The sequence below is a fragment of the Pipistrellus hanaki genome (genome assembly GCF_964339955.1).
Source record: "Pipistrellus hanaki genome assembly, chromosome: 11".
In the NCBI taxonomy this organism is placed as follows: domain Eukaryota; kingdom Metazoa; phylum Chordata; class Mammalia; order Chiroptera; family Vespertilionidae; genus Pipistrellus; species Pipistrellus hanaki.
In genome coordinates, this window is record NC_140513.1 from 67,791,765 (window position 1) to 67,813,320 (window position 21,556).

A 21,556-nucleotide genomic window follows, 5' to 3' on the forward strand; every position below is an offset into this window, starting at 1 on the left:
GGCAGCTTTTGGTAAAGCAAAATCCAATCTCTGCTATGCAATCTGGCAATTGCACTTTTTGGTATTTACTCAATTGATTTGAAAACATATGTTTACACAAAAGCCTGCACAAGATATGCTTATAGCAGTTTTAGTCACAATTGTAAACTCCTGGAAGCAAACAAGATGTCCTTCTATAGATGAGTGAATAAATAAACTTTGTATACCCATACAATGGAATTTTGTTATTCATTGGTAAAAATTGAACTACCAAACCAGGAAAAGACATGGAGAAAACCTAAATGCATATTCAGGTGAAAGAAGCCAGACTAACAAGGCCACCTCATATATGATTCTAACGCTGACATTCTGGAAAAGGTAAAATTACTGAGTCACTAAAAAGATGAGTGCCTACCTAGAGTTCAGGATGGAAAAGCAAGAGCGGAGAGGTTGAATAGACATAACACAGAAGTTTGCAGGGCAGTGAAATAATTCTGTACTGGAGGCCCGGTGCATGAAATTCGTGCATGGGGGTGGGTCCCCTCAGCCCAGCCTGCACCCTCCTCCAATATGGGACATCCCTCTCATAATCCAGAACCACTGGCTCCTAACTGCTCCCCTGCCTGCCTGCCTGATCACTCCTAACTACTCCCACTGCTGCCCTGTTGCCCCCAACTGCTTCCCCCATCTGGTCGCCCCTAAACCCTCCTCCACCCCACACTGGCCTGGTCACACCTTACTGCCCCCCACTACTGGCCTAGTCACCCCCAACTTTCCTCCCCACTAGTCAGGTTGCTTCTGTCCCCCCTTGCTGGCCTGGTTACCCCCAACTGCCCCCCCTCTTCCGCCAGCTGGATCACCCCTCACTGTTCCTCCCAGCGGGCCTGGTCGCCCCTTGCAGCCTGTTCAGTCATTTGGTCGCCCCTCACTAATGGCCCTGCCAGCCTAGTTGCCCCACATAGCCTGTTCAGTCGTCTGTTTGGTTGCGATGGTTGCTTAGGCTATTATAGATATAGATGATAATGTAATGCTGGATATTATACCAGATGACATTATGTATTTGGTAAAACCCATAATAAAACTGTACTACACAAAGAGTGACTGATAATGTAAACTATGGGATTTAGCTAGTAATAATCCTTTTAATTGTACAAAATATACCACACAAATGTAAGAGGTTAGTAATAGGAGAAACTGCTCTGGGGGTGATGAGATGGGGTATATGAAAACTCTTTTTGCATTCTACTGCATAACTCTGTAAACCTAAAACTGCTCTTAGAAAGTCTGCTAGAAGAAATTTATGTTATTGTATCCATGCCTCTGATTTGATGTGTGCACACATTAAGTTTCAAGGAAGATTTACTTCACAGAAATGCAAAATGATGCAATAATCATTTTCTTGTTGGGGGTTATATGATTTTCATGTATTGCTGATGTAATTTGAACAGCTCCCCCACCTGAATCCTGCTGGTCACAGATGTTACTTTTTAATAGGTTAATGCTGGCTCTATTTTCTAGGTTAGTTCTATTTCACTCTGTGAAAGGGATTCTTGTGTGTACTTTTACTTCTCTTGCAGCTTGATTTAAAAGATACACTTATTAATAAAATCCCCAATCTCCTTCCATCTCACGCTACACCATGTTTTTTACTGCTTATTAAAAAGAAATTCAAACACTCTGAATAGCAGAAATAGTAAAATGAGCAACATTCACACATACTGCACAGATTTAACGATTCTTTTAAAAATATATTTTATTGTTTTTTTACAGAGAGGAAGGGAGAGAGATAGTTAGAAACATCAATCAGCTGCCTCCTGCATGTCTCCTACTGGTGATGTTCCCAACAACCAAAGTATGTGCCCCTGACCTGAATCAAACCTGGGACCTTTCAGTTCGCAGGCCAACTCTCTATCTACTGAGCCAAACTGGTTAGGGCTTAATGAGTCTTAATCTTTTAACATATTTGCTTTCTCTTTTCTTGTTTAATTTTTAAAAAGTAAATTATAAATATATGACAGGTACATAACTATATCAGTATGTACCTTTAAAGTAAGGCATTTTCCTGCATAGTCCAAATACAAGGGTGGGCAAAAATAAGTTTACAGTGAAGAGTACACAAAAGTTTATTCCTGTATTATTAATTATTGTTTATTTATTATTAATAATTTACTTTTGTCCACCCTTGTATTATCACACTAACCAAGGTAATGGTAATTTCCCTTAATATTTCTAATATCTGGTTCATATTCGTTCTGGCACAAATGTTGTCTCTTGTGGCTCTTTGTCTTTCCAACCCGGATCCCATCAAGTATCACACTTGGCAACGTGTTGTCAGGCCCTAAAGTCTAACCCCAAATTGCTGTGGATTCAAGGAAGTCTCCAGGGTCAGGCACCTGGGGCTACTGAAGCGGAAATGCTTCAAAAATTACTTCCTTTGGGCTCAAGGTTTCATGGGAAATGTAGTCTTGAATGTGCGGACCTACCGAGCAGGCCTCCCGGAAAGGGCCTTCAGCAGTCACTCTGCGCATGTGCTCGCCGGCCCCGCCCCCTCCCCGCCGCCTTCCGGGTGCGTGCGGAAGCGGCGCCTGTGCACCTGGGAGAGCTCACCGAGCCCCGCGGGAGCGGCAGCCCGGGGTTCTGCAGGTGGGCCTTCCCTCCCGCCGGCCCGGCTGCTGCGGGGCTCGCCGCCGGCTCCGCGGCGCGGGCGGACTGAGTCCTCCTGGGGGAGGACGCCCCGTGCGGCGGGCGGGGGGACTGCAGGCGGCGCGAGGGCAGCGCACCCTCCTGACGTTCACAGTGAACTCCTAGTTGGTGCAGTTACTCTGAGAACTGAGTAAGGTGTCATCTGCAAAACATGTTGCCAAATGCTGTGTGGTCACGGTGTAAAAGGCTCCCCAGACACTTTGTTCCCTTTTTGTTTCAGTTAGCGCTGACAGCAAGCCCACTGCGCCGTGTGGACGTGCCGTGTTAAGAAGGAACAGGACTCTCCTGGGGGCGGGATGATACACCCCAGAGTACGAGCAGGCCGTGGAGAGAGGTGGGATGCAAATATAGATTTTACCCCCTGTTTCTTGCTCTTGTAAAAATCCTCCCGACCCGAACCCAGAGTTTGGAGCACTTAGAAGGGTAGCCTGTCCCCAGCTTCCCAGAGACATGACTGTGAAGTGAGCGGGGACAGGACCTCACCGTTGGGTAAATATCCTGGGGTTCCTGGGTTTTCTCCGGAACCCGGCCCGCTGGGGCTCTGTGGCTTCCTGCCCTGTCCAGGCTGCCTCCGTCCCCGAAGGCCCAGTCTGGCGGTGGCGGCCAATAGAAAGATAATGCAAATATAATATACAAACGTCATTAAAAAGTTCCCGCAGCCAGTGAAAAGAAAAGGAGGTGAAGTTACTGTTACTGATCTAATTCAGTACAGTCAAAATAGGATTTTGTCCTGTGGCAGCAGCCACATTTCCGATGCAGTAGTTGCGAGCAGCTAATGGCTGCCGTACTGGATAGTACATTTTCAGTGAATTCCAAAAGAGTCAGGTTTAGAATGTTGGAGGACGGTTTCAGATAAAGTGCATTTGTTTCGCGGGCTCAGGTCACCTTCCTCTGGAGCAAAGTAACTCTTTGAAGTCAGGAAGGAGGGAGCCCCAGAAACACAGCCATCCTGACAGTCCCTTCCCCAGAACTTCAGAGCTGAGGCAGACATTTCTAGAAAGGAGCGGAAGCTGGTTTGCTCCACTCGAAGCAGGTCTTGGTGCCTGTGCAGCATGAGTCAAACTGGGTGACGTTGCCACAGCCAAAAGCCGTCACAGACTGTGAGGCGGGAACTGTGGGCCGCTCTGCGAGCCGGGAGGCTTGTGTTGAGAGGGGTGGGTGGTGTCCAGCTGCACAGGAAAAGGCCCTTCAGTGGATGGCTGGTGACGGATGTGCAGGGAAGGTGTGACCTGCCAGAGCTGATGAAATCCTGAGCGCCAGGTTTCCTTTATTCTGCCCTCACTCCAGATTCTGAGCGGCTCTATTCCCCATCCATCACCACACGTTGCATCTAGAGTTATGCAGATGCTCCCTCTTTCCTGAACATAGAGATCTCAGAGTGAGCGTAGAAAGATTTTCTATATTGGCCACTTTTGAAAATCCAAAATGATTGGTCCCCAAATGAATGATTTTTGTCATCCAATAGCAGCAACCCAGCACTGTTTCCTCACACAGCTAAGTGCTATAACCATCTTCTCAAAAGGTCTTTTTAGAAACTGTAACCAATTTAGAGCAAAAAGTTTAAGAATAGATTTCTTACATAAAATGTCCCATCATATTTTAGAGTTTTCTGAGGAGAAGAAGCTGTAAAGACAAGAAGTTGATTAATAATCCAGCCAGAGTAGTTTTTTGACATTAGTTTTAATGAAAGTAGAGGGCTTTGCCTCTGGTGTACCTGAATTTACTTAACAAGTCCTCTGCTTTATTTACTTTTTAAATGTTTTTTTTTTTTTTTTTAATTAGGAGGGAGCATAAATTGTTCATTCATTAACAAAAAGCAGTTTACTTAATGAAAAGGCAAGATTAAGCCCACTTGACCATCCCAGAGATGCAGTTTTTCATGTGCTGCTACCTCTGTGTGGTTTTTGCTGTTCCTTCTCAAGACTGTCAAAGGGACCCAGCTGGCGTAGCTCAGTGGCTGAGCATGGACCTATGAACTAGGAAGTCACGGTTCGATTCCTGGTTGGGGCATATGCCGGGTTGTGGGCTTGATCTCCGGTGGGGGAATGCAAGAGGTAGCCAGTCAATAATTCTCTCTCATCATTGATGTTTCAGTCTCTCCCTCTCCCTTCCTCTTTGGAACCAATAATAGAAAAAGAATGTCAAAGGGACATTCCCCATCGGGAGCCTTTTTTCCACCCGGCGTATTGAGCTTTTTTAGGCAGATGAATGTAGGAATTGTAAGGCAGACCAGGTTACTCATGACCCATTTCTCTTCCCTTCTCCCCAGCTAAACCTTCACAGTTTTTTACCTTCCTGCAGGAGCAGCAGAAAATGAACAAAGCTCAGGTGAGTTCAATTTTTAATAACCTATTTATTTTACAGTGGATTTTATAACGGCTTAAGTGTCTCTATGGTAGCATGGAAAAATAGAAATAGAAATGGACCAGGTGCATTCAGAGAAGATATAGAAATACAGAGGAATAGCAGAACAAAGTTGGCATGTGGATATATGCAGAAATTTATTCCTGAGGGTTCTGATATCTGTCAGAATGTCAGACAATACTTCCTTAAAGGCTGACATTGGTGAGGAGATAAAGCAAACTGATTCCCCATATTGTAAAGAAAATTGAAGATAAAAAATATCTTTGTTGTTTTCAAGTAGGCATCTTTTTTAGTTAACAACTTTCCAGTAATATAACCCTGAAATAATATATCAATAGAATATTGTCTCTAATTGTTCTTCAGTGAAAGTACAAGACTTAATGCTATATTTAAACTCAGTCAATACTAGTTTTCAGAAACTCAGACACAGGGGTTGAATTAAGACATTTTTCTGATGGATCAATTGAATATCCTCAAAATTACTCAGCATAAATATGAATTACTTTGTGTAAATATGAACTGCATGTAAGTGGCCTTCCAGATTCTCAGGAATATGGTATACAGGGGCTTTACAGAATCTTTTTTTTAATATAGTTTATTAATTTTTTACACAGAGGAAAGGAGAGGGATACAGAGTTAGAAATATCGATGAGAGAGAAACATCATTCAGCTGCCTCCTGCACACTCCCTACTGAATATGTGCCCACAACCAATGTGCATGCCCTTGACCAGAATCGAATCCGGGACCCTTGAGTCTGCAGGCCAATGCTCTATCCACTGAGCCAAACCGGTTAGGGCTATGGAATATTTATTGACATTTTATTCCCCAGCATTTCCTTTTAAGCTTCTTGATTGGTTATTGTTTGCCCCTGCTATTATTCACCACTTCTGGTAGCCACTAAGTTAAACAGATGCCTTTCAGTGTTTGTTTTTTGCCTTTCAATGTTTTGACAGATGCTCTGAAGATAGTCTGTTCCCACTATGTAAGCTCCAAGTTAGCTCAAATAAAGACTTCCTTGTAAGCAGGGTCTTTCAGGCAACCACCAAATACACCAGATGATGACAGTTTTCTGGGAATGAGGTGTTTTTGTTTTTAAATTTTTTCTTTAATGATTAAGATATTACATATGTGTCCTTACAGTTCCATTGCCCCCTCCCCCTTTACACCCTCCCTCATGCCCTCTCCCCCGTGGTATACAAGTCCATTGGTTAGGCTTACATGCATGCATATAAGTCCTTTGGTTGATCTCTTCCCCTTATCTCCACCCTCCCCTACCTTCCTTCTGAGGTTTGATGGTCTGATCGATGCTTCTCTGTCTCTGGATCTGTTTTTGTTCATCAGTTTATGTTGTTCATTATATTCCATAAATGAGTGAGATCTTGTGATATTATCTTTTTCTGACTGGCTTATTTTGCTTAGCATACTGCTCTCCAGGTCCATCCATGCTGTTGCAAATGGTAAGAATTCCTTCTTTTTTACCACAGCATAGTATTCCATGGTGTAGATGTACCACAGTTCTATAATCCACTCACCTGCTGATGGGCACTTAGGCTGTTTCCAAATGTTAGCTATGGTAAATTGTGCTGTTATGAACATATATATGGGTCATATATCCTTTCTGATTGGTGTTTCTAGTTTCTTGGGATATATTTCTAGAAGTGGGATCACTGGATCAATTGGGAGTTCCATTTTTAGTTTTTTGAGGAAACTCCATACTGTTCTCCACAGTGGTTGTACCAGTCTGCATTCCCACCAGCAGTGCACGAGGGTTCCTGGCCAGCACTTGTCTTTTGTTGACTAGTTGATGATAGCCATTCTGATGCCGCATTGTTGTTTTGATTTGCATCTCTAGGATGATTAGTGACTTTGAGCATGTTTTCATATGTCTCTTGGCCTTCCTTCTGTCTTCATTTGAAAAGTATCTTTTAGGTCTGTTGCCCAGTTTTTGATTGGGTTGTTTATCTTCCTTTTGTTAAGTTGTGTGAGTTCCCTGTAAAAGTTGGAGATTAAACCATTATTGGAGATAACATTGGCGAGTTCATTCTTCCAGGCAGTGGGTTTTCTTGTTTTGTTGATGGTTTCTTTTGTTGTACAAAGCTTTTTATTTTGATGTAGTCCCATTTGTTTATTTTCTCTTTAGTTTCCATTGCCCTTGGAGTTGTATCCGTGAAGAAATTTCTTGGGCATATTTTGAGATTTTGCTGCCTATGGATTCCTCTAGTATTTTTATGGTTTCCCATCTTATGTTTAAAACCTTTATCCATTTTGAGTTTATTTTTGTGTATGGTGTAAGTTGGTGGTCTAGCTCATTTTTTTTCAAGTATCTGTCTAATTTTCCTAGCACCATTTATTGAAGAGACTGTTTTGACTCCATTGTATATTCTTGCCTCCTTTGTCAAATATTGAGCATAGTGGTTTGGGTCGATTTCTGGGTTCTCTATTCTGTTCCATTGATCTATATGTCTGTTTTTGTGCCAGTACCAGGTTGTTTTGAGAACAATGGCTTTGTAATACCGATTGATGTCTGGTATAGAGATCCCACCTACTTTGTTCTTCTTTCTCATGATTGCTGCAGCTATTCAGGGTCTTTTTTTTTTATTCCAGATGAATTTTTGGAGAGTTCTTTCTAGGTCTGTGAAATATGCCATTGGTATTTTAATGGGGAGTGCATTGAATCTATAGATTGCTTTGGATAGCATAGACATTTTAATGATATTGATTCTACCAATCCAGGAACATGGTATGTTCTTCCATCTGTTTATATTTTTCTCTATCTCTTTTTTTCAGTGTTCTGTAGTTTTCCGAGTATCACTTTTACCTCCTTAGTTAAGTTTATTCCTAGGTATCTTAATATTTTTGGTGCGATTGTAAATGGTGGTTGTTTTTTTTTTTTTTCATTTCTCTTTCTGTGAGTTCATTATTGGTGTGTAAAAAGGCCATAGATTTCTGGGTGTTAATTTTGTATCCTGCTACATTGCCAAATTTATTGATTAGGTCTAGTAGTTTTTTTATGGAGTCTTTGGGGTATTCTATATACAGTATTATGTCATCTGTGAATAAGGACAATTTTACTTCTTCTTTTCCAATTTGATGCCCTTTATTTCTTCTTGTCTGATCAGTGTTCATGCCTCCTTTTGCAAATATTGAGCATAGTGGTTTGGGTCCACTTCAATAAATGGTGCTGGAACCTATGGCTAGCATTTTCAGTACTATATCGAACAGGAGTGGTGAAAGTGGGCATCCCTGTCTTGTTCCTGTTCTTAGGGGGAATCAGTTTAGTTTTTGCCCACTGAGTATGATGTTGGCTGTAGGTTTGTCATATAAGGCATTTATTATGTTGAGGTATAATCCCTCTATTCCCACTTTGCTGAGCTTTTATCAAGAAAGGGTGTTGGATTTTGTCAGATACTTTTTCTGCATGAATGAATATGATTATGTGATTTTTTTGTCTCTCATTTTGTTTATATGATGTATCACATTTATTGATTTGCAGATATTGTACCATCCGTGCATCCCTGGAATAAATCCCACTTGGTCATGGTTTATGATCTTTCTGATGTAATGCTGGATCTGATTTACTAGAATTTTGTTGAGGATTTTGGCATCTATGTTTATGAGGGATATTGGCCTTTAATTCTCTTTTATTGTGTTGTCTTTTTCTGGTTTTGGGATTAGGATAATGCTGGCTTCATAGAATGAACTTGGAAATGTTCTGTCCTCTTGAATTTTTTGGAATAGTCTGAGGAGGATAGGTTTTGGGAATGAGGTTTTGATTTGATGGAAACCCAACCCCCTTATAGTTGCCAGGCTGCTGGTTGCTGGTTGATTTTCAAACTACTGGAGAGTTGGAGAGCGAGGGCTAAATTAAAAGGACACAATATTGTTCTTACTGTGAATTAGCCATTTTCTTTGTATATTTTCCACAGATTGCCTTTGCCAACTTCTATAATTTTTGCCAGTTTTTTCATTGCTTTAAATGGAGAAGATAATTTTCTGTGATCCCTCTTCAACATTTTAACCTAAATCACTTGTTAGCTTAATTAAAAAAAAGTTCAGGAGAGGAATCCAAGATGGCTGCTCGGGTAGGCAACTAGCTGCAGCCGCACACAACAATTTTAATAAAATACAACTAAAATATAAAATGGACATTACCCAGAACTACAGGAAAGTCGACTGACTGGAAATCCTACAACAAGAAGCAAGGAGAAAACCAGAAGGAAGCGCGGAAGAGCTGTAAAAGCCTAAGGTACGGAGACACGCGGCGCGCGGAGAGGACGGAGCCGGAGAGGAGGGAGGCCGAGTGCCTGGCGGGCGTTCCCAAGCGGGAAGGAGATAAACACTCCGACTGTGCTGGGCCCCTGACTGCTCTGAACCCCAGTTCTGGGCCAGACCCCGGGGACTCAGGCTCAGCCAGAGGGAGCTGGGCTGTAAGTCGGAACCCCCGGGTAGCGGAGAAAGGAGGTCCCGGAGGCGCACACACTGCCCCCAGAGAAGGGACGGTCGGCTGTGCCGCGGGATTGCCCTGACGGGAAGGAGACTGGGGCTCCAGACTGCTGTGAACGCCACCTCCAACTCCACTTCCAACTGAACTGAACCCCAATACCGGGCTCATTGTAGGAGAGCATAGACCGTTTGGCAGCAGGCGAAAATCGAGGGCACCTTTCTCTCAGAGGCGCCGGCAGCGAGCACTGAAGGACCCGCATAGGGCGGGGCTGACGGAAGCCAAAGCTGCAGGCTCCACCCTGAAACCCCGCCCCATCTGTAACTGCGAAATGCGACAACAAAATAGATCACAAACGAAAGAAATGGAGGACAAAGAGCGTCTGGATATAGAGTTCAAATCTACGCTTATAAGGTTTTTCAAGAATTTCCTAGAAAAGATGGATAAGGCCTATGAGGATATGAAAAGAGATCAACTAGAATTAATAAGGAGTCAACAAGAAATGATAAGGGATCAACAAGAAATAAAGAATACATTGTCTGAAATAAAAAATATTCTACAGAGTCCTAAAAACAGAAGGGAAGATCGCAAGAATCAAGTCAAAGATTTGGAACATAAAGAGCCAGAAGACACTCCTCCACAGAAGCTAGAAGGCAAGAGAATCCAGAAAATTGAAGATAATGTAAGAAACCTCTGGGACAACTTCAAGCGAACCAACATCAGAATTATGGGGGTTCCAGAAGAAGAGAGAGAGCAAGATATCGAAAACATACTGAAAGAAATAGTGACAGAAAACTTCCCCCACCTGGTGAAAGAATTTGACTTACAAGTCCAGGAAGCCCACAGAACTCCAAACAAAAGGTATCCAAAGAGGACCACACCAAGACAAATCATAATTAAAATTCCAAGAGCAAAGGACAAAGAGAGAATATTAAAAGAAGCAAGAGCAAAGAAGGTAGTAACTTATAAAGGAGCACCTATACGATTGTCAGCTGACTTCTCAACAGAAACCATGCAGGCCAGAAGGGAATGGCAAGAAATATTCAAGGTGATGAATAGCAAGAACCTACAGCCAAAAATAAGCTACCCAGCAAAGCTATCACTCAGAATCGAAGGCCAGATAAAGAGCTTCACTAATAAAAAAAAGCTAAAGGAGTTCATCACCACCAAACCAGAATTATATGAATTGCTGAAGGGGGTTCTTTCAGAAGAGAAAGTAAACAAAGATAAAAATTATGAACAACAAATACGTAATTATCAACAAGTGAATCTAAAAACCAAGGAAATTAAAAAAATCTGATGAACAATATTAACTGTTGAATATAATAGAATCAGAGGTATGGAAGGGGAGTGAACTGACGATTCTTGGGGAAAAGGGGAGAGGGGGGCGTGGGAAGAGACTGAACATAAACTGTGCACCTATGGATGAGGACAATGGGGAGAGGGGAAAGGGCAGAGGGTGGGGTGGGAACCTGGTGGAGGAGAGCAATGGTGTGGGGGGGGGGGGAAAGGAACATTTGTAATGATATGAAAAATAAAAACTTATTAAAAAAAAAAAAAAAAGTTCACCTGAATTATATTAAGCCAAATATTAAAGTTTAGTAAAACGAAAAAAAATTTCATTTTTATTACTAATTTTTTAGTTTTGGAAAATATAATTAAGTTTTCTTTCTTTCTTTCTTTCTTTCTTTTTAACTGTTATACATTGTTTTATTTATTTATTAATTTATTTTATTATTAAATTATTATCTGTGTACATATTTTAACATTGCCCCCCTCTCCCATACATACCCTCCCTCCCCAGAGTTCTGTGTCCATTGGTTGTACTTATATGAATGTATACAAGTCCTTCGGTTGATCTCTTATCTCCCCCAGATCTCCCTATCCTCCCCGCTGTAATTTGACAGTCTGCTTGTTGCTTTACTATCTTTATATCTGTCTTTTGGTTCATCAGTTTATAATGTTCTTTAATATTTTCTTTAATTAATTTATTTATTTTTTAAAATATATTTTATTAATTTTTTACAGAGAGGAGGAGAGAGGGATAGAGAGCTAGAAACGTCGATGAGAGAGAAACATCGACCAGCTGCCTCTTGCACACCCACTGGGGATGTGCCCGCAACCAATGTACATGCCCTTGACCGGAATCGAACCTGGGACCTTTCAGTCCGCAGACCGATGCTCTATCCACTGAGCCAAACCGGTTTCAGCTCTTTAATTTTTTTAGATTAAAATAAATTTAATGAGAAGTGTTCCTGTTCTTGTATGCATTTGTTTTACGTAGTTCCCAGCTACTAATTCTGAGCTTCACACAGAGGAGGTATTCACTCAGTGATGAAGACATGAATGAACATGTAATTGGATTGTGTCTGTCCTCTTATCTCTTAATCTCCTTTCCCTTTTTTTCTATTTTTTAATTGTGATAAGATCCACTCTCAGCACATTTCTGTGTGTACAATTCAGTGTTAACTAGAGGCACAGTGTTGCGCAGAGTTCTCTAGAACGTAATGTTTTTCAGAAGTGAAACCTATGCTCCTTGAATAGCAACTCTCTGCTTCTCACCACCTGCCCCTTTGAAGACTTGTGGAAACTTTCCATTTTTCACTTTTCAAGACTCTGCTCTCTCATGCATCTGTCGTTACTTTTTAAAAAGTTCTCTGGCTTTGTGGCCTATGTTTTTTCTGCCAGTGCTTTTTGTTTATTGCTAGAGGCCCAGTGCATGAAATTTGTTCACTGGGGCAGGGCTGGCCTATGCCTTCTCGCTCGCAGTCTGGGGCCCCTCAGGGGATGTCTGCCTGCTGGTTTAGGCCTGCTCCCCGTGGGGATTGGGCCTAAGTCGGCAGTCTGACATACTTTCTTGTAGTCCAGGACTCCTTGCTCCTTCCGCCTGCCTGCTCGCTGCTCCTTACCACTGGGTTTGCTGTTCTTTAGAGCTGCAGTAGAGGTGGAGAGGCTCCCGCCACTGCTGCTGCACTCACCATGAGCCAGGCTTCTGTCTGAGTGGTGTTCCCCCTGTGGGATCCCACTGACCACTAGGGAGCAGCTCCTGCATTGAGCGTCTGGCCCCTCGTAGTCATGAACATCGTAGCGACGGGTTCTTCTGCTCGTTCTGCCGTAATGTTTGCTTAGGCTTTTATTATATGGACTAGAGGCCCGGTGCACAAAATTCATGCATGGGGGTTGGGGGGTTGTCCCTCAGCCCAGCCTGCACCCTTTCCAATCTGGGACATCCCTCTTACAATTCAGGACTGCTGGCTCCCAACTGCTCACCTGCCTGCCTTCCTGATTGCCCCTAACTGCTTCTACCTGCCAGCCTGATTGCCCCTAACTGCCCTCCCCTGCAGGCCTGGTCCCTCCCAACTGCCCTCCCCTGCAGGCCTGGGTCCCCACAACTGCCCTCCTCTGCAGGCTTGCTCGCCCCCAACTGCACTCCCCTGCAGCCCTGGTCCCTCCCAACTGCCCTCCCCTGCTGATCTGATCATGCACAGCTGCTCTCCCTTGCACACCTGATCCCTCCCAATTGCTCTCTCTTGCTAGCCATCTTGTGGTGGCCATCTTCTGTCCACACGGGGGCAGCCATCCTTGACCACATGGGGGCAGTCATCTTGTGTGTTGGGGTGATAGTCAGTTTGCATATTACTCTTTAATTAGATAGGATTATTTTTATTTGTTAATCCTCACCCGATATTTTTTCCATTAATTTTTAGAGAGAGAGTTGAAGGGAGGGAGAGGGCAAAGGAAAAGTAGGGAGGGAGAGACAGAGAGAGAAAGAGATAGAGAAAATCATCAATGTGAGACACGTTGATTGGTTGGTTGCCTCCCACATGAGCCCCAACCAGACCCCTGATTGGACCTGGCAATTGAACCTACAACCAAGGTACTTGCTCTTGACCAGGAATTAAATTCAAGGCCCTTCAGTGCACAGGCCTAACCATTGAGCAACACTGCAGGGCTCTGCCAGCCTCTTTTAATATTCCTCAAATGTTGTTTTTGGTACTTTTCTTTGCTCATTTTCTTCATGCTCAAGTTGCTGTTTGACTCCTGATAACTTCAGTTACTGCCTAAACTGCTATTACCTCCCAGTGTTGGTCTCCATCCTCTACCTCCTTCCTGTGTTTTGGCACCGTGTGCGTCCTAGAGTGAGGGACGGTCCCAGCTCTGTGTTCCCAGACCCTTCAGCAGCAGCGTGAACAGATCCGTCACAGCAGAGCCTGTGGCACAGGGTTTGCTTTGTTCCCACATCAGCGTTTGGCACCAGCGTTCCCGGAACAGCTCGTTGCTGGACTGGGCGGCTACGTCAGTGGTTACCACGTTGGTGGCTGCTTCTGCGCTGTGACTGCTTCCCTTTCCTTACAGCGGGTGCTGCTACTTCAGGCCAGATTGTGCTCTCTCACGCTGGTCTCCCTGATTCCGCCTCCCTGGCAGGTTGTTCTTTGCTCTTCATGTGCTCTAGATTTATATATCTTTATACATTTATGTATTCATAAGCTCAATCATGTAGGATATCTCCACAGCTTACATGTATCTTTCTTGACTGCCATTATTTATTGTAATGATGTCCAAGGAGGGATTGAACATCCTAGAATTCTCTAGGATACCCAGGATAGTCACTTGGGATGTAGGGGAGTTGTAAGAAGTCTCTTTATACTGGATTTTTTTTTTTTTTTGTCTTAAAAATCTGTAATTCTGCCTGGCTTGTTTGGCCTAGTGGTTAGAGTGTTGGCCTGCGCACTGAAGGGTCATGGGTCGATTCCCGGTCAAGGGCACCTACCTGAGTTGTAGGTTCCATCCCTGGCCCTAGTCAGGGTGCATGTCAGAGGCAGCCAATCGATGTGTTTTTCTCACATTGATATTTCTCTTTCTCCCTCTCCTCCTCTCCCCCTTCTTCCCTCCCTTCCACTCTAAAAAAATCAATGGAAAAATATCCTTGGGTAAAGGTTAACAAAAATAAAACTATAATTCATAAATATAAATGAATTATGGTACATGAGAAGCTAATTGAGTAACTCCACATTAAAGACAAATGAAGTTAAAATTAGACATCCTTGATACCTGTTTTTGAGCCTTTAGAGTAAATAGGAAAATAGTAGTTCTCACCGGTATTTTCTTTGCCACATAATTCAGAACTTTTTAACAAGGTGCATTGCAGGGATCGGTGTCGTTCGAAGACGTGTGTGTGGAGCTCAGCAGGGAGGAGTGGCGGCGCCTGGGTGCTGGGCAGAGGGCCCTGTACAGAGAGGTGATGCTGGAGAACTACAGCCACCTCGTCTCCGCGGGTGAGCAGCCCTTCCTGGAAACTCCCTTAGGGTACATTTCCTCGCCTTTTAAATGGTCAGAGCACATGGATCCTTTATCGAGATCCACGTTTAGGCTTTTGATTAAGAGGTCCAAGTGACTGAGCCCTTCAGAGAGACGGAAACAATGCTTGCGACATTGCTTCCCATTAAACACTGCAAACAGGCACCTTATGTTTCTCCCGCTGCTGCGTCTTTCTCCACCTTCAGCAACTGAAAAGCCCATGGATCTGCTCTGAATATCCCTTCAATTGTTGTGTTCACAGGGTATTGCATCACCAAACCCCAGGTGGTCTTAAAGTTGGAGCAAGGTGGAGAGCCCTGGCCCATAGAGGAAGAATCCCTAAGCCAGAGGCACCCAGGTGAGCACGGACAAAGGAAAGGAAACTCTTTGGGTGGTTAGGCCTTTAAGGGAAAGGCTTTAGTAAATTGTTTTTGCTTTTAAACAGCTTTATTGAGATATAATTTGCATATCATATAATTCACCCATTTAAAGTGTACAATTAATTCAGTGGCTTTTATTATATTCATAGACAGATGCATTCACCACAGTCAGTTTTCTTCCCCTCTGAGAGAAACCTCATGCCACTCAGCTGTATTACCTCCCTGCCCTCTGGCCTATCCAGTCCTAGCACACTACTCTGCTTCTGTTTCTATGGATTTGGCTATTCTGGACATTTCAAATAAATGGAAGTACACATTATGTGATCTTTTGTTATTGTGTTTTTTTTTCCGCTTTGCATTACAAGGTTCATATAGCATATATTAATATTTCATCCTTTTTATGGAAAGAATATTTCATTGAACATACCACGTTTGTTTGCTCATTAATCAGTCAGTGGACATTTAGGATGCTATCTTTTGGCTATTATTGAGTAGTGCTAATTAATCATTCATTTACAAGGTTTTGGTTGGACATAAGCTTTTATTTACCTCGAGTTTCTAGGTAGGAGTGGAATTTCTGGGTTAGATGGTAACTGTGGAACTGCCAGACTGTTTTCCAAAGCAGCTGTGCTATCTCACCTCCCAGCCACAGCACCTGAGGTTCTGGGTCCTCCACATCTTCTCCAGCACTCACTACCTGACGTTTGATTGGAGCCACCCTAGTGAATGTGAAATGCTACACCATTGAGGTTTTGATTTGCATTTTTTTATTAGTCAACTGGGCTGGCATAACAGAATACCATAGTCTGGGTGGTTTAACACGTTAAGTGCCAAGCCTGTTTTGTCTTCCTTTCCATTTAGCCCGCGATACCCATTTCACTGATATGTTGGCAGCACCAGTGACTGACCGGTCTGGATGGAAAGGATACTGTCAGTCACCAATGACTGACATGGCGCTTAATGTGTTAAATAATAGAAGTATATTTCTCCCAGTTCTAGAGGCTGAAGGTCTTAACATCATGGTGCCAGCAGGCTAGATTTTTGGTGAGGCCTTTTTGTCTTGCAGGTGAGCACCTTCTCAGTGTATCCTCGTATGGCCTTTCCTCTGCACCCATGGAGAGAGAGCTCTGATGGCTCTTCCTGTTTTTGTAAGGACACCAGTTCTGTAGAACTAGGGTCCCACCTTTATGACTTCATTTAATCTTAATTACCTCTCTAAAGGTTTTATGTCTAGAGACCCTATGCACAAAGATTTGTGCAAGAATGGGCCTTCCTTACCCTGGCTGCTGGCACCGTCTTTGCTCTGGCTGGAGCCGCCTTCCCACCTTCCCATGCTGCCATAGGCCCCGCTCCGCCCTGCCCCGCCCCTAGCCACTGTGTTTGCAAATTAATCCACCAGCTTTGTTGGGTTGATTTGCATACTCACTCCTGATTGGCTGGTGGGTGTCGTGAAGGAACAGTCAATTTGCATCTCTTTTATTAGAGTAGATATAGTTACACTAGAGGCCCGGTGCACATCATTTGTGCACTTGGGGGTGGGGAGGTGGTGGTCACTCAGCCCAGCCTGTGCCCTCTCGCAGTTCGGGAGCCCTTTTATTATATAGAATTGGGAGTTAAGGCTTCCAACTGTGAACTGAGATAGGGGGATGCAATCCTATGTAATAAAAGGGTAATATGCAAATTGATCTAGCACACACTGACCACCAGGGGGCAGATGCTCAACGCAGGAGCTGCCCCCTGGTGGTCAGTGCACTCCATCGGGGAGTGCTGCTCAGCCACAAGCGGGCTAATGGCTGGCGAGTGCAGCGGCAGTGGCAGGAGCTTCTCCCACCGCAGCAGCAGTGCTAAGGATATCTGACGACGGCTCTCAGACAGCTAAAGGGCACAGGCTATGCTGAGGGAACCGCCTTCCCTGCCCCCACCCCCGAGTGCATGAATATCATGCACTGGGCCTCTAGTTCGTCCATAATAGTTTCTCTGACCACTAATGATGCCAACCATCTTTTCATCTGCTTATTGCCCTTTATGTAAACTAATAAAACATTTCAGGAATTTCAGAAGTCATAGTTTCAGTACAGTTCCTCAAGCAAAAAAGTAAAGTCATCTTTAAGTAAATATTTTCACTGAAAGTTTTTGTTGTGAAGCTATTTAAATAGGTAGTGTAACATAAAGGTTGACAAAATTTCAAACATGTTTCCCAGTCACTAAATATAAATGATTGGATCATACTAATTGGCTATAAATGATATCCTTAAATAATAAAATCCTAATATTCAAATCAACCAAACAGCGGAATGACTGGTCGCTATGACATGCACTGACCACCAGAGGATAGACATATGCTCAACGCGGTAGCTGCCCCCTGGTGGTCAGTGCACTGCTCAGCCAGAGCTGGGATCATGGCTGGTGAGTGCAGCGGGGCTGGAGGGAGCCTCTCCTTCCCCCCCCCCCCCCCCCCCCCCCGCAGCGCTCAGGACCCTCGGAGGATGTCTGACTGCCGGCTTGGGCCCGCTCCTGGGGAGCCTACCAGTCCCCGGGGGGGCCCTGACTGCAAGGGGCACAGGCTGGGCTGGGGGTGCCCCACCCCCTCCCAGTGAACGAATGTGCTGCACCAGGCCTCTAGTACTTAAATAAGGGACATTGGCACCTGATAAAATAACTGGGTGGTTACTGTTACTGAAGGCTTGTGGGAGCCAGGTCTCACCCCTGCTCAGTGTTAATGTGGCAACTTTGTCCTCCAACTCCCAGGGGTTATCTACAAAGGTTTAGTGGCTTACCTGAACTTCTTTTCCCACTTGGCTGTATTGGAGCTGCACCCCATTCTTCTGTTGGCATGATTTCAGAGGAGGCTAAGGCTAAACAATAACTTTGACAAAGTCCACTCTTTAATTTTCTGTGAGGATCATGCTTTTGTTGTCCTGTCTAGAAACATCAGAACTCAGATTTATTCCTGTGATTTTTTTTCTAGAAAATTTTAAAATCCACATTTTGCATTTTGTGATCCATTTAGTGTTAATTTTTATAGAAAGCGTGAGGTATAATTTTTGAAAAAGGTGTTCAGTTATTTTAGCACCATATGTTGAAAAGATTATCATTTCTCCATTGAGTAGTACTTGCATGACCTCAGAAAAACAGATGAGTGCAATTTGCATGCTTTGTATGTCTAAGATTGTATATTTCTGTGATGTCTATTTTTTATTCATTTGCTATCATTACTATAGTAGCTAATTTTTGAAATCGAGTAGTGTGAGTTCATCAACTTTCTATATGAATTTTTAAATGAGCTTTTGATATAAAAAAGCATGCTGGCATTTCAGCTTGGATTGCATTAAATCTATAGATCAAATTAAAGACAGTCGACATGTTAATAATGTATTGTATTCTAATTCATAAATGATATTTACCTCCATTTATTTAGGATTTCTTTCATCAGTAGTTTTCAGCATATAGATACCAGTTTTGGGGGTTGGTTTTTGTTTTTTTTTCTGGTGTGTGTGTGTGTGTGTGTGTGTACTATGGTAAATTATCTTGTATATCTAATTTCAAATTCCAGTTGATCAATTATTTGTATATTATTGGCTTTTGTATATTAGCTCTGTATTTTGACTTTGCTGAAAATACTTAGTTTATGGAGTTTTCTAAAAGAATTTTTTGGTGATTTTTCTTGGTAGACTTTGTATCTTTCATTTTTATTCTTGCTTTATTGCATTGGTTGGAACTTCCATTACACTTTCTAGTAGAAGTAAACACTTTCTACTCAACACCTTTTTCTGCTTTTGAGAGTAAACACCTATTTATTTTTTCTAATCTTAGTGTTAAAGTTTTCAGTCTCTATTAAGTATGATGTTAGCTATAGGCTTTTAGTAGATTCCTTTTATTAGGTCAATGGTTGAATTTTCAATTTAATGAAATATTTTATCTTAAGTGATGTGGTTGTGTGTATTAATATTTTAGACAGTTAAATGATGGATTATATTGATTTTTTTTCCTATTGGCAACTTTGCATTATTGAGATGAATCCCACTTGATCCTGATTATTTATTTTTATATATAGTTGTGTTCCTTTAGCTACTTTATTTTTTTGCTAATCATCATCAGAGGATATTTTTCATTGTTTTTTTTTCTTTTCTCTTTAAAATGGAAGGGAGAGACGGAGATAGAGAAACATCATTGTGTGAGAGAGAGAGAGACATCGATGTTGCCTCTTGCACACTCCCTGACTGGGGCCAGGAACCAAGCCTGCAGTGGAGGTACTTGCCCTTGACTGAAATTGAACCTGTGAACTTTCAGTCTGCAGGCCTACACTCTAACCATGAGCCAAACCAGGGCTAGATGCTAGTTTTTAGTACTTTTATATTTATTGTCATGAGGGATATTGGTCTGTAGGTTTCTTTTCTTGAATTATCATTGGTTTTGCTGTGAGGACATAGGCCTTAAAATTATTCAGGAAATCTACATATTGTAATTTCTTGAAGAGATTATGTAAAAGAGATACTGTTTCTTCTTTAAATGTTTGGTAGAATTCAGTAGTTAACACCATCTGGTCCTGGAGCTGTGTTGTTTTTTTTTTTTTTTACACTGCATAATTCTTCCCTCCCCCCCACCCCCCCAATTCAATTTTTTAACTAGATCTTTTTGGGACTTTTCTTTCTTCATGAGTGAGTTTGGTAGTTCTTTGTTTTTAAGAAATTTGTCCTTTCATATAAATTGTTAAACTTATGGGCATAGAGTCTCTCTCAATATTCTTTTATTATCTCTTTAATGTTTGTTGTATCTGTAGTTATATTCCCCCCTTGTATTTATTTCTGATATTGATAACATGTCTTCTTGTTTTTCCTTGGTTCATTTTTATCACATAAAAAATTTCTTTTCAAAGAAGCAAGCTTTGGTTTGATTTTTCTCTGTTATTTTCAGTTTTACTGTATTTGCTAACCTTTAATATTTTCTTTTCTTTAGATTTAACTTTTCTTTCTGTAGTTATTTTTATTCTTATCCAAAGATATGTTCATTGATTTCAGAGAGAGAGAAACATTGATTGGTTACATGCCCTGATGAAGGACTAAATCTGCAACCTAGATGTGCCCAGATGGAATTGAAACTGCAACATTTTGGCCTAGGGCACATGTGTCAAACACAAGGCCCGCTGGCCAAATCCAGCCCGCCAGGCCTTGCAATGTGGCCCGCACCGCGCTGTCATCACTGCACTCCGCTGTCAGTTTATGACATTGTCAGTTTATGACTGTTCAGTAAACCATTCGGCCCGCGATTTAGGCTGGATTTTAGATTTTGGCCCCTTCTCTGATTGAGTTCGACACCCCTAGCCTAGGGAATGACACTCCAGCCCACTGAGCCATCCATCTGGGGCTCTTTGTGTTCTTTCTTTCTTTCTTTCTTTTTTTTTTTTTTAAATATATTTTATTGATTTTTTACAGAGAGGAAGAGAGAGGGATAGAGAGTTAGAAACATCAATCAGCTGCCTCTTGCACACCTTCTACTGGGGATGTGCCCGCAACCAAGATACATGCCCTTGACCGGAAACGAACTTGGGACCCTTGAGTCTGCAGGCTGAAGTTCTATCCACCGAGCCAAACAGGTTTCAGCTTTGTGTAGTTTCTTAAAGTGGAAGCTTAGGTAACTGGTTGGAGATTGTTTTTGCTAATATAAAAATTTCAAGCTATGAATTTATCACAGTGCTACTTTAGCTGCATCCCACAAATTTCTATGTTTTGAATTGTTTTTCTTTTCATTCACTTTAAAATACCTTAATTTTCTGTGAGCTGCACTTTGTCACCCATGATTTAATTAGAAGCATATTAATTTACAAATATATATTTTTTATTTCTTTTAAGATAATCTTATGTTACTAATTTCTAGTATAATTTTTCAGTGGGTCAAGATATTTTATATAATTTAAAAATATTTGTAAAGATTTGTCTTACAGCCCATAATTTGGTCTGTCTTAATGAATAGTCATGTATTCATTTGATAATAATGTGAAATTCAGCTGCTTTTTAGTGTATTGTGTTTGGAGGGTATACTTTGTTCACATGTTGTTTCATTTCTCCTAGCTGTAATATTGGGCCTACCATGTATTCCTGCTCCCCTTTTTTGCTGTACTTCTTTTTTTCCCTTTTTTTTTTTTTTTCTCTTGCCTGGTATGAGTTGGCCACCAGTGCCTGAACCAACAGCTTTGTTACTATTGCCCACCCAAATTTTAAAGAGTAGATAGAAATATGGTTTCAGGTGGCATTTTGGCAGTACCTGCTGCTACCATCTCACAGAATAGAGATTTCTCAGAATTCTTCATAATCTTTCCTATGAACTTTGGTTTGGCTCATGGAGGAAAATTTTCCAAGAGTGTGAAAATGCTTTAGTGGTCTATCTGTGGTA

The 21,556-nt window shown here is 42.2% G+C and overlaps 1 protein-coding gene across 3 annotated transcripts in view; it reads left to right on the forward strand.

The window, feature by feature from the left end:
* The first annotated feature begins 2,514 nt into the window (after positions 1-2,514).
* Positions 2,515-21,556, forward strand: part of ZNF484 (zinc finger protein 484) — a 35,689-nt gene continuing 16,647 nt past the window's right edge. The window contains exons 1-5 of one of the 3 annotated variants that reach the window (XM_084898960.1): positions 2,515-2,622; positions 2,903-3,016; positions 4,952-5,010; positions 14,638-14,764; positions 15,049-15,144. In XM_084898960.1, the coding sequence (XP_084755086.1) occupies positions 4,996-5,010; positions 14,638-14,764; positions 15,049-15,144 (238 nt within the window). In that variant the 5' untranslated portion in view covers positions 2,515-2,622; positions 2,903-3,016; positions 4,952-4,995. Of the gene's footprint in view, positions 2,623-2,683; positions 2,813-2,902; positions 3,017-4,951; positions 5,011-14,637; positions 14,765-15,048; positions 15,145-21,556 lie in introns of those variants that run through there. The other 2 variants (XM_084898961.1, XM_084898962.1) reach the window with 2 other exon arrangements.